The sequence below is a fragment of the Gavialis gangeticus genome, unplaced genomic scaffold (assembly GCF_001723915.1).
Source record: "Gavialis gangeticus isolate Ggan-Ray unplaced genomic scaffold, GavGan_comp1, whole genome shotgun sequence".
Classification (NCBI taxonomy): Eukaryota; Metazoa; Chordata; order Crocodylia; family Gavialidae; genus Gavialis; species Gavialis gangeticus.
The window spans coordinates 93,555,114-93,568,812 of record NW_017729025.1 but is presented as its reverse complement, the minus strand read 5'-3'; the positions used below and the strand labels follow the sequence as shown (position 1 = coordinate 93,568,812).

The following is a 13,699-nucleotide window of genomic DNA, read 5'->3' as shown; positions in this document are numbered from 1 at the left end:
CCCCCCCCCCCAAGAAAGGGCTTTGTCTGGATTGTTGTTTAGTGTTTTTGTGCTTGCCCTCCCGCCTGGATAGGAAACCTTTAATAAGAGTTTTCTTATACGAGGCTGCATGCAAAAAAGGGAATTATACTCTGTTCTCTTAACAAACAGCCATTTCAGGAGGTCTCCCCCCCACCTCCCTTCTGTACATTCCTAAAGGCTTTATACCTCTGCTGGTTACTGATTGATGGTTCTGTGCTGAGCTCCCTTTAATTTTGCAATAAACCAACAAGGAGGCTGAGACCACAAGTTTACAAAGAGTGACTTATTTACTCAACTGGATTTACAAGGATGACAAAGCCAGATTTAGTCCTTTCAGTGTGGTCCCGGGGAAAGCAGAAGTACTTGAGAAATTATACTGTATAAATAACCAAACAGAAAATAGCTTGCTTATTCTTCCATGTAAAGAAATCATATTTCATTGCTTAGGCCAACTCTCTCCCAGGACCTGCTGGGGTTTTCACCTTACAAAGACACTGCATTACACCCAACACTTTGAAACCTAGTTGCTAGGAGGTAGGTACCTGGTAGGATTTGTATTTTCTGAGGTGATCTCCACTATAGTCACTTCAGATTGGTGGAATTATGTTGCCAAGCTGCACAAACGTTGCTGGAGTGCACGTGAAAAGAGAGAGACTTGGGGCATTCAGTTATGTTAGAGCAGTGGTTCTCAACCTTGTTAGATGCCAAGCACACCTCTTTAAAAACTAGCTCTTAGCTTTCACTCATTTTTGACTGTGTAAATATAATAGAGCAATTCTTCTGTTGCAAAGAACTCAGAAAGATCACAACAGGTCAGAATGTTTTTGAGGCTATGAATTTCTTTTTAAAATCTCTGGGTTTTATTTAGTGAATCATGTGTATGTGTTTGCATGCCTAATGATGCCAATATTGATAGGCACCCTGGTTGAGAATCACTGTATTAGAGGTAGGTAAGATTGGTTTGTGATAAGGCCATAGTATTTTGGGGACTGGATCCCTTGTGTCAGAGACAGCAAGTGAGGCAAATGGTTAGAAGCCTAAATATTTCTTTACAAGTGCTTTACTTTTGGCACCCATGTTTGACAAAAAATTGCCCTTGCTGTTTCTCAGTTTCTCTAGCTGTAATAAATGGAAGTTTTACTACTACTTTAACATTGGTGGTTGGGGTGCACCTGATAGAGGTTTTCTTGGCCAATACCGATAGCCGATTATTTAGCAGGCATATTGGCCAATACCAATCTGATAACTGATTTACAGGCAGAGTGGAGAGCAGTGCCATGCAGGTAAGTCTGTGGAGGGGAAGGGGTAAGGGGGAGGGAAGGGACATGGGGATGCAGACTGAGGCCCCCACGGTGAGGGAGGGAGTAGGACAGGGGCTGGGGCTGCCCAGCCAGAGTGGTGAATGAGACCCCAGGGCCATGGCAGGGAGTGGGATGGAGCGCTGGGTAGCTCGTCAAAGGGATCAGTGTCCCAGTGCTTAAAAATGGTGGTGGAGATGCTTAAACTGAAGCTTATCAAATGAGTCTTAGTTCAAGCGCCACCATTTTTAAGCTTGGGGACTTTTAGGAGTGGAGCCGAGTGGGGTGAGGGTGGAGATGGGCACCCACTGTGGGCTTGGGGTTCTCTTCCCTGTGGCACAACTGGCTGCCTCCACCACCTCTGGGTTGTCAGGGGGGCTGTGGCTGTTGCAGGGCTCGTGGAGCAAAAGGCATCACAGCAGTGAGCCCCAGGCCCACAGTGGACAGCTAGCCTCCACCCTGTGCACAAATCCAGGGGGCACATGCCCCCCATGCCTCCCTCAGGCGTGTGCGGAGCAGCAAGGTGCCACTCCCCCCTGCACCTCCAGATGGACTGCCTGCAGCTCAGTCCCACTCCCTGCCCCAGCCCCAGAGTCCCATTCATCCCTCTGGCTGGGCAGTGCCCCCACCAATCTCCAGCCCCTGCCCCTATCCTGCTCCCTTCTTCACCATGGGGGCCTTGATCTGCCCCCCACACCACTTCCCTCCCCCATGCCTCTTCCCCTCCACAGACTTATCTGCAGGATGCTGTTCCCACATTGCCTGGCTATGCTCCTAGCCACATACGTGCTGCGGCTGCGCACATGCATGCAGCATCTGGGGGCCCCAGCCAGAAGGCATATTTATTGGTACGTTGTTGGCTACATGAGCCAAAAAAAAGACAATAGCCGATAATGCTAATTTTCCTGTGCCAATCCAATATGGCATCCATATATTGGTGCATCTCTAACTGGTGGTCATAGTGTTGTACACTTACCTAGAAATGAAGATGTAGATTCTGTCTTAGGGAGTTTACAGTCTATAAGTTAATAGATGGTGTCTAATACTTATCTTCCTAATAAGATCAGGGGGTGTAGAATTAACTAATTATAAGCATTGCAAGAAGTTCAATTTTTTTCCAAGAAATGGCTCTAAGAACTGAATCTACCTATGGTGTTTACAATTCTGTTGCATTTTGTCACAGATGTGTAGTACAGTTCCTCATTAAACAATTGGCACATTGCAGTTGGCTACACTGAAAGGTTAAGGGATAGTGATTTACTGAACTCCATTGGAAAGCTCAGTACAGTTGTGGAGATGGAGAAGAAAGGTGTTTGTTTCCTGTTTCTTTGAACTCTGGTGATTTTTCTAATCAGAATGAGAGGGAGTTTTGTTGGGTTAATTGATACCAGACAATGGGAGTTCTTACGCATTAAGGTATTACACACCAAAATCCTTGGTATTGAGAGCTCTGTGGGAGAATAATAGACTTATGATTCAAGTTGTACCTTTAAGATGAAGCCAGGACTGCTGGTACTGAAGCTCGTTATTTGTTAGGAGCCCACTATAAAAGGGACTTTTCCTTTATTTACCTGGGCTTGCAATCTTTTCTCAGGAACTAAATAGGTCCAGCCTGATCAGCACTGGAATGGGAGTTTACCTTTGTGAACTGGTACCAGTGATTCAATACAGGGCACTCTCCCCACTAAAGCAGCACTGAATTGATGTGCCAACCTGTTAGGAAACACTGCATAGCAGCTGGAGGTGCCCTTTTCCAGGAGAGACATGTAAGATGGATATCCTGACCTTTCCAGCTTTTTATTCTACAGCCCTTGTTTATAGCCCTGGAGAAGTGAGAGAGATTGGATCTTAAAATGAGGGCCAGCATGCAACTTTTGTGGAGCACTCTATAAAGTGACCCAGTTAGGTTCTCCTTGCCATCTAAGTGTGACACCCACCAGAAAACTACCAAGACATGCTTGGCCAGTCTGACTGTCTGGCTGAATCTCCCACTTCCTTCAGACTGTAATGAGCCCCCTCACATACTTATGAGTCTTTGCAGGTTCTTGTGAGCCACAGATCTGGATCAGGAGGTGGGTGGGAAGTATCTTTTTATAGCTTGGTGAAGAAGATACTTAAGAAGTGTTAATACGCACTGTGCTTCCTGGTATCACAGTCAAGTGGGGATGGTATTTGGGCTGTCAACTTGGATGTATCTATGTGATGAGTAATACTGGAGATGTGAATCTTTTTGTGGGTGCTGCTCTTACAAATGGGACATCCGGCTTTTAGAAAATATGGGTTTAGAAATGTAAAATAACCTTAAATATTTTGAGTAGGTAGCTTGTATACAAGTATGTTGTTTGGAATTTTATATTAAACTTATGAACCTATATTTGAAGAGCTGTATTTTTAAATGTATCACTTAATTCTGGGTGCTTCAGTTTGTTCCTGCCCAGTTTGAGATGCTTAGGGCCTACTTTCCATCTTTTGCTAATTACTCACAATTCTAGTTTAAGCCATTGAAAGCTGAGCTTACTCAACAGCCTTGAAAATCAGGTGCAAAATGTCTGAAGCTGGGGACCCAAAATTGTGCTATCAGTTGATAACTGGGGGTGTACAGCTATAATGAGGGCAAAATCTGCTGAAAGTGTGGTTGGACAAATATAACTGAGACAGATTTTGGCATTGTATTTTGTATTTATCTATTTTGTACTTATTTAACAATCTGTGAATTCCTGCTTAAACTAAAATTGAATCTCACTTTCAGCTCTATAGTGTTAACAGGAATAAAGAATAGTGTCATTTTACTTTTTCTCAGAAAGAAACATTCAGAACTATTCAGAACAGTACTTAAGTGTGGGTTTAACTGCCCCTACGAAGTCATGGAACTTAAACGCAATTAGATGTTGTCCTGAATAAGAACCACAGCAGATTTGCTGTGTAAGAATGTGCCTTTTTGCAGGAACTGTACAGAGTAGAACAAGATGTCTGGGATACTGTTAATGGAGTATGATCCCTGGTGGGGTTTGCAGAAACTGAGCTCTATTGTGGCAGGCAGCAGAGTGAAAGAGAGGCATTCCTGGAGTCAGGATAATGATTATAATGATATAATATAATATATAATAATCAAATAATCATTAATATAAATTATTATAATCCACTATCCAACACAATGCCACAAAATTCCTTGTTTAAGGGAAAAACTAAATACTCTGGCAGGTCTAGGTCCAGTTACACTGTTGTAATTTCTCTGTTTTCTCTCCATTTTGAGCCTGGAGGGTCTGTTTTCTTTGAAGGAGAGGGATATGAAAAATAGTTCTTTTAGTTTAGTTTTAAATAACCCTTATATACAGTAGCTTTTCTCTGAAATACATTACATAAACAAAATACATGATGGCACAGTATAAAGTTTATCTTGGCACAAATTTGAGATGACTGCATTGCTCACGGGTACTTTTGACACTTGTGAGTAATGTGGTCATTGCAAACTTGTGCCAATAAAAACTTCATACTGCACCAGCTTGCATATATACTGTATGTATAGTAAATATTTATTTAATCTAAGGTATTACAAATAATCATGGCAGTTTCCCTTTCAAACTGTGTAATGTTAATCTGAAGCCCATTCTTTCCCTCTCTTGGTATCAGCCTCTCTTTACTTTTGAATGCTCTTCTATCAGGCATGTATGCCTTGGGTATCTATCTTTTATAGTTTGAATACAGGTTTGCCCTGTTGGAGTCACAGAACTCCAGTTCACAGGTCTGTAACTCTTATCCAGTAGAAAATAAAGGTATTAAAGCAGTAGGTCTTTTAACAAGGTCTATGCCTAGGTCTTTACGGTGGCAGTGGCAGCGGTCTATCGTACTATAACCTGATAACCTGCAAACTGAGCTTTCCCTTTTATAATAAACTTTTATTGGTAGCTCTAGGGACCAGTACTGCATGTGCATGCATACATGTGTGCATACACACATATACACCTCCCTCCCCCGCGACTTGGATGAATCAGACACACACAGACCCCTAGATGAATAGCCCCATTGAAGAAGATCCTTAGCCTCCTCTTCACCATTCTGCTTTATGCCTTTCTGGTGGTACAAAGCAGCCATCTGGGATTTCTCTCAATGTAAGGAGCCAGCTCTATGTCAGCCTGCCACTCAGTGCTTGGCAAGGTGAGCATGTCAGTGTTGGGACCTCAGTGCTATTGCACTCTCATGCTTAGCTGCCAGAATAGTGACATTGGAGCTATGATTGCAGGATACAACTTAGAAGATCTATTAAGCTGTCTTTGTGCCTTTCTGCAGGTGCAGGTGAAACGTGGTAACTTCAGTGGTAATGTCTACTGAATAGACTTATTTTCATGTGCGTGCATTAGAAGTTTTGGACCTTCAGTAATTGTTGATGATGCTCAATTATGGTGCCAGGCAGTACCTTACTGAGATGCATTCTACTCAATCTATATGTGAAATCTCTTGAAGTGAAAGTTGTGTAGCTGCCTCATTGCAGTGCTGCTTACATGCCAATAAGTTCTACCTCTCAGCACTAAGGTGGTTGTTACATTGCCTCTGAAGTGAAAGGCAGCATGTGCAAGCCTAGCAAAATATGTCTTAGTACAGTGCTGCCTGGCATCATAAGCGAGCAGTATAAATATACTCTAAGACATATGCCTATAGCTTTATTTTTAATGTCCAAGGGTGGAAGCCAATACTTGGCATTTTGGAGACTTATACTTTCATACAACATGTGATTAAGCTATAATTGAGCTACACTTGCCTACTAATTCTGGCGAGTTGGTGACATTTGTACTAGTTGATGCTTTCTATCTCTGAATAGGAAAAGAAAAACCCTTTGATGTTTGGAGGTATAAGGAGTGGCTAATGGTTCATCCCCTTAATGAAAGAAATAAATATTTGTATAGCATTAGATATACCCTAAGTTTTTGTTGTTATCAGAGCCTCTTGAATCTGCAAAATATGACCATAAAAAGCTCATGAGATCTGGCCATCTTATGAGAGTTGCAGTGCTGCTTGCTTTGGTCAGTGGAAAAGTCCTGTCATAACTAGGACCTGGTTTAAATTGTGGGCCCAGCTTGCTGATATGATGGCCCAGCCATGGTGGGGGCTACCATTTTCGGATCCAGAACATGACACTCCCTCCTCCCCCCCACCCCCCCTTGGCTGAGGGGGCAGGTTTAGGCCCAGGTTTAATTGTAGCAGTAGAGGTCTTGCTACCAAGGCCTCTGATTGCTGCTGAAAAGCCCATTCCCCCTTGCCTTGCTGGAAGAAGCAGTAACAGCAGTAGCTAGATGGGGAAAGCATTTGCCAGCCAGCAGCAAAAGCCTAGCTACCCAGGAGAGAGGGAAGGGGTCACAAAAGGGACAGGGGAAGGAGAGAGCTTGGGGATAGGTAGGGCAGTGGTCTTCAAAATTTTTTGATCGTGCATCCCTATCAATAAAAAAATTTTTGAGCATGCACCCCCAATATATGTATATTTATATAAATATAAATAGAAGTTCTAATATTTTCTTCCCTCACCCCAATGGATTGTCTTGCGCACCCCCTGGGACGTGCGCACCCCACTTTGAAGACCACTGAGATAGGGGAAGAGTTGTTTGCTCCTCTGGGTGGAAAAACAGGGGCATGGGGGCTTGGGGCTCCATAGGGTTTGCCTTGGCAGACAGCCCTGGCACTGGATAGGGAAGGGGCTCTTTGCTTCTCCAGGCAGGAAAACTGGGGCACCAGGGGTTGGGGGCAGGGAGAGAGAACACATGTGAGGGAACAAACAGTCCCTCCCTTACCTGGTGCCAGGGCTTTCTGTCAAGGCAACCCCCAAGTGCCCCCCAATCTTCCTCACCCCAATTTTCCTGCCCAGAAGAGCCAGCAGTACCTCCTCTACCCATCTCCAAGCTCTCTCCTCCCCCTGTTCCTTTTGCAACCTCTTCCCCCTCCCCTAGGCTGCTAGGCTCTTGCAGGAAATACTTTCCCAGCCTGCAAGAGCCATCTTTTTGAACCAAAATGCCATGACATAGCTGCTTGCTGGGGAACTCCCCAGCCAGTTACTATATCATGGCATTTCATTGCAAATGGCATTTTTCGTAAAAGTCACTTAATTTCATGTTTTTCATGAAAAATGCGAAGTCATGATGTAAACCAGGCCCTAACCATAACAGTAAATCTTGTGATTCTCAATTTTAGCACTTCTGCTACTTGTTTCAGTCAGAACAAGAGAGTGCAGAACCCACAGCTAAATACTTTAGGTGAATGAATTAACCATGTGTCTTTACAATTCTAAAAGAATAAGTTTGTTTCAAGGCTTTTAAATTTTGATTGAAATGGATCTCATAGTCCTCTGCAAATAAATGTATAAGGATAGTTCACATAATATCACTTGCCTAGTTAGTTCCTGTCTTTTCTAAAATGTGTGTGGAAAGATTCTCCTAAAAAACTACAATTCTTTACAGCCCTATCTACTCTCTCTCATATCTTCACAGCAGGATGCCTCATCTGTATAGGGCTAATAATGTATTGTTTCATGAAGAATCAGGAGCAGAAGTGAGGATGAGAAACTTTTAAAACATATGTTGGGGACAGAGAATATGGATGATTTATTTCTATCCACAAATAATGCTTAGGAGACAAACTGACCTGTGTACCTGTCCTTTCATAAGTAAGGCAACTTCTGTTGCATGGGTGCTTCCCACACTGGCTTATCTACCAGATTCCCTCCCTTGCTTCAAATTAACTTTTTAAATGAAGCCATAACTGTATAGACAAGTGTGGTTTCCTTCAGTTTGGGAAGACTGCTGCATGCTACGCTGAAGTGCCATATGAAAACCAGGCCTCTCTTTAAAGCATGTTCAATTGAGTACCCAAAAAAGAGGTTCCCCACAGTTCCTTACAGATATCTGTGTTGTGTAGTATTTAGCTGCAACTATCTCTGAAAGGCAGTACTCCATTTGTTCTGCTTTTTATAATATCCCTTTGACAGGTTATTGCAGGTTGTGCCAAATTTTCCAGGAGAGGTGAACTTGCTGAAGGTTGTAGGGGGTTGGAGGGGAGGCTGTGATCTGTCTGCATATGTCCCAGTCCTCAGCTAAGCTGCTGTCTGCCTTCCTGTAGCTATAATAATTCATTTTTCTCCCTTCTCCCTATCTGTTTACAGGTTATCTTGACTAATCAGATTACCACACGGTTGAGCAATGGCCTTGCTATCCAGGCAGACCTGGTGTCTCCAGCTGATGACTTGTCCCTGTCTGAAGGTAAGAGATCCCTTCTATCACAGCTGAAACTTGATACTGACACACATGCTTCACTGTAGTCTTCTGGTAATATTCAGGGGCACATGGAAATGAGGCTAACATAGAGTGCAGCCAGGGGTGAGACATTTTAATATTTCTTTGTAACTTTAAGGGATAAAATATTAACTAAAAGACTGTGTTTACTAAGGGTTAGGAAGGAATTTTCAACTCATGTTCAGTGTTTTCCTTAGCATTGCATAGGTATCCCACGTGCATCACAGGGCTGTTTTTCCCTTTTCTTCTGAAACCAATGCTAGATGAAAGATACATAGACCATGAGTTTGATCTGATAGGATAAATCCTATGTTCCTGTTCATTTACTCTCATTATTGTCAGTTCAAAAGAGAAACAGTTTGCCCCAAATGAAAAAGAACAAACATTCACTTGTCCTGCATTTATGCTATTGATATTTCAAGTACAATAACTTTCAACTGAACCCTAAGACGTACAAATCGTATTGTATAATAATTTCCTCCTTTATATTTATTCATTCCTTTCTGTTTTAATCTCAGATAATGTATTTTGCATAGAAATGATAAGCAAAAATTTTTTATTGCAGTAATGAAATATTTAACTTTTAACTTCCTTCCGTGAGAGGAAAGAGTACCTTTGAATAAAAATTCATATTATCACTAGCTCATACACTAACCAAAGAATTGCAAAGAATCATTGGACACAGTACTCTTAGCTGCAGGTAACTGTGGAGAAATTCCCTGTTTGGAGTTGACACTCATGCCTGAGCCTCGTTGTGCTTTGGCAAGTAATGTTTTCCCATACTTGTGTCCCCAGAATTGTATGGATGTCCTTGAGTCAAATGTCATGATTGTTTTCTGCCTTTTTTGCCCCTGAGTTCTTGCATATTTCTGCTGGGTCTGGTAGGTCTCTTGCTGGGCCTGTTTCCGCTGATGCTTGGGAGCCATGGCCAGGCTGTTTGACCTGTGCAAGGGGCAACATGGAATGTTAAAGCAGTACTATACCCCATCCCATCAGACAGGGGGATTCAAGATATTCTACCAAATGGCATTACAGAGAACAATAAATCATCCCAGTGTGATGTGACCTGACATTGCTTTGCCATTTTTACATCATGGTGTTTAATGGAAGCTTGGTAAAATGAGATTGATTTGTGGCTCATGTTGGCTTAATTCACTGATGAAGTAGCTCTAAAGCTTTATTTGTTCAAGTGTCATGATCTGCTTCTGTCAGAAAGTGTCTAGTGCAGTTTGTAAACTAGTTCAGTAAGAGTCACCACCATCTCCTGTCCTTCTGTCTTCTGACTGCTGTATCATAGGATCATACAAACTGTATCATTAAATGCCAAAGATGCTTGTAACTGTGCATTTCTTTCTCGATTTTAACACTCCTCTGTAACAGTTCCCTGCAGGCCAGGGTTTGGAGCGGGGTGGAGAGGAGCAAAACTAGCCCATATAGAGAGAGTACTGGGAGTACACACTGAAAAATACAACACTTGGTAAAACGAGATTATGGCTTAGGTTAACAATGTAGGAAAAACAAATCCAAAAAAATTTGCTGAAATATGCCTTTTTACTTAGATAATGTATTGAAATTGGCCAAAACCTCATTAAGGATCCAGGCAAACATCATCATCAGCTACAGAATCACTTCAACACTACCATTAATGATCCAGGCAGGCCAAAATGATGGAATTCTAAAACCAGGCACTGCGAGGTAGCATGAGATTAAATTTTTGTAGTGATTATGTAGTTCATTTATGCCTACAGCTGTTGTGGATGTTAATTCAGGAGTGTCTACTCTGCAGTGCTGTTGCTTTAAACCTTTACTCTCGAGTGCCCTGAAGGAGGTGGGATTATTTGCCTGTGTGTATGTGACTGCTTTTTTTAATTAAGTGAATTCATGATGGTGAAATGTGCCAAGGTGACAGCTATGGAAGATAAAAGCCTCTATTTAGGCTGAGAACTAGAACAAAACAGGCAATATCTGTGTGAGCTGCTCTTACAGATTCCCTCACTAATATCCCTCAGTTCTCATCTGGAGGTGAGAGAGGGAGTTTAGTACGGCTGTGCGTAACACCATCGTTTTGTTTTGACATCCATTTGGCCATCTCAAAGGGACAGTGTTCCATTTCGTTTCGAAACACTGTCCCATTTCATTTCATTGAAACTGTTTGGCTGTTTCAATGCGTTTCGATGTTTCACCCATAGGCTATAATGGGGAAACCTGAAAATGCCTAAAACTGTAATTTCTTGCCCAATTCAGATGAAAATTGCAGGGATGGTAACCCCTTCTGAGGGCATGAAGCCTGCTAAGTTTCAAGGATATAGGTGCAGAGGTTTCTCAGAAACTCACCTCAAACTGCAAAAAGCAAAATGGGTGACACTTGCCAGCAGTGGCAGCCTCCTGTCATCCATCCGGCCCGGTGACAAGAGGCAGGGGAGAGCCAGAGCTGTGCTCAGTGGGGCTGTGGAGCCCCACAGAGCTCAGCCCAGCAGTGGGAGGCAGAATGCAGCCCTGGCTCTGCCTGCCTCATGCTGCCGGGCTGCACTTCATGGGGCTCCGCAGCCCCATGGAGCTCAGCCTGGCAGCATGAGGCAGAGTGCAGCCCTGACCACCTGCCTTCAAGGGCTGCACTTCACCTCCAGCCTTCAGGCTGAGCTCTGTGGGGCTTGCATCCCCATGGAACACAGCCCAGCGGCAGGAGGCGAGAAGAGCCAGGGCTGTGCTCCATCTCCTGTTGCTGGGCTGAGCTCCATGGGGCTGCAGAGCCACACAGAGTGCAGCCCTGGCTCTCCCCTGCCTCCAGCCACGGGGCTGCTTCGAAACTCAAAACTTTTTGAAACTTTTGAAAAGTTTTGAGTGCCCTCATTTCATTTCAAAGCTTTTTGTTTCATTTAAATTTTGCTGTTTCAAGCTCGAAACACATCAAAACAGCTTTGAAATGAAACACTTGGTGAAATTTCACACAGCCCTAGAGTTTAGGCTGATTCAGCTCGGTGCCTCTGCTGCTGTTAACATTGAGAGGTCCAACTATGATGACAAATTTTGGATATCGATTAATTAAGAATTGGACTGAGAGCCACCTTCCCTCCTACCCTTCCTCTCTCAACCACCACTTATATCAACTTGGCAACTAGAAATAGCAGTAATGTGGAATCTGGTGAGTAGCCCAAGATCACCCACTTCCTGTGGCAGAGCCAGGAGTGGGGCCCAGATCTCTTGACTATCTGGCAGCCAGAGTTCTTAACACAAAATCACTCTTCCTTTTCACTCATCACCATCTTAAGCTGAATTTGAACCAGTGACCTACATGTGAAAAGATCCATAATGGAGGTATTTATTCTGCAAGCAATCCACACTTGCTGGTTTGTATATTTCTAATATATTATTTTACCCATGCCTTCAATCAGTCCTGTCACTGTAAGCTGTTTTCTGTGAGGATAATCTTTTAGACAAAAAACTAAATATGAACCTGCTGTTAGAAAGAAACAAAATGTTACAGTGGCTTATTCTTTGATTCTGGCTGTGCACTAGAGGAGAATGTTTTGGGTCATATGTTGGAACAGGCAAGAAATCAAGGAAGCTGTTCATTTGATGTGTGACAATGGTTAATTTTATGAACAAGCTGAAATGACATTATCAAGCTGTTTTAGGCTCAAATTTTGTCCTCCTGTGAAATAATAAGCTCATGTAGGATGACTTCCTGATTAGAAATATATTGTATTTTTTGTGAGGACACAAAAGGCTTTCTAAAAACAGAACTGACACAATAAAATCCAGCCGCCTCTGTGGCAGCTTTATAACTGTTGACCCTTATACACTGTTTGTGAATAGTGCTCATAGCAATTTGTTACAATTCACATGTTCCTATGGCAGCACAGATAAAGGAGGAAACAAAAAGTGAACACTTTGGGCAGAATCCTATTTTACTTTACATTCCCAAATGTCAGTTTTCCAGCTGCTTCACTGCCATTTTTGGCATTTACATGCAATTTGTGATCTTATTCCATGTGCAGTGTAGCCACATAAGTGTTCTAAGTCATGAAATTGTACCTGCCAAAAAACTCCGTAACAGGGATGGAGAGGAAGAAGAAGAGGAGAGGGAGTCCCGTGCATGTGTTCATCCAATAGTCTAGCAGTTAGGGTATTTATTCAGGAAGCAAGAGATCCTGAATTTCTAGTGCTCCTTCCCCAGAGTAGGTTTGAATTTGCATCTCTCTATCTTCCTGGTGATCTAATTGCCACACCACAGGTTAGACATTATCCAGTCCCTTTTCTAAGGCTTGGGCAGCCAAGAGCTGGATGTACATGGGGTCCGGAATGAGAAGAATAAGCTTGTAGGTGTGAGGCTCAGTGAGAGAGCTATTGCTCTGGAAGAGAGGGGGGTCCTGGGATCTAGCTTGGATTCTTTTTCCCAGTAGAACAAAAAATTCATCATTGCTCTCCTGCCCTCCAAACTGTTGGAGCACTCTGCTGGGAAGTCAGAGAGATAGAGCAGTTATGCGATTGTAAATTACGATTTAGATGCATAAAGTGAAATAGGATTCTTCCCTTTGCCTGCTATGAAACAATTTGAAGCAGGAAATAGGACATTTGAAGTAAATGGCTGTAATTAAAGGCCCTGTCGTTGCATAGTTGCTACCCTAAACAGTTGTCAGTTTGGATCTTTAAAAGTTGAATAACACTGAATGATATTTTAATGTAACTGTAGAGAGCTTTGGGGCTGAATTCTTGTTAGTGTAAGTGCAGTGAGGCAGTGAAATTACAGGAGGGCTGAATTTGGTTCTTAGGAAGAAGCTGAAATGGGTAGAAGGAATGTGACCCAGATCCTGAGCTCTTTTAAGTCTGCTTTACACTACAGTAGAGACTCAAAGAAAACATAGTTGGCTTAACTGGCCAGGAAGATATTCCCTTGCATAGAGGAAACCTCAAGGCTAGGGACAGACATTACATATAAACTGGTTTAAGTGATCAGAAACTAGTTTAAACCTGTAACAGAACATAAGTTCTGAGCCAGGGTCCGCCTGGTGCTCCCCCTCTCACTGCTGCAGAGGCGGGCCAGGGGTGCAGTGAAACACCAGCTGCCATGGCCCCCGAGGCAGAGAGGACAAGGAGGGGGTTATT

At 43.0% G+C, this 13,699-nt stretch overlaps 1 protein-coding gene across 9 annotated transcripts in view; it reads left to right on the top strand.

The window, feature by feature from the left end:
• The window catches only part of RAD51B (RAD51 paralog B), a 764,912-nt gene that overhangs the window by 377,551 nt on the left and 373,662 nt on the right, over window positions 1-13,699 (top strand). For all 9 annotated transcript variants that reach the window (XM_019519177.1, XM_019519179.1, XM_019519173.1 and 6 more), the window contains one exon: window positions 8,464-8,560. In XM_019519177.1, the coding sequence (XP_019374722.1) occupies window positions 8,464-8,560 (97 nt within the window). The remainder of the gene's footprint in view (window positions 1-8,463; window positions 8,561-13,699) is intronic.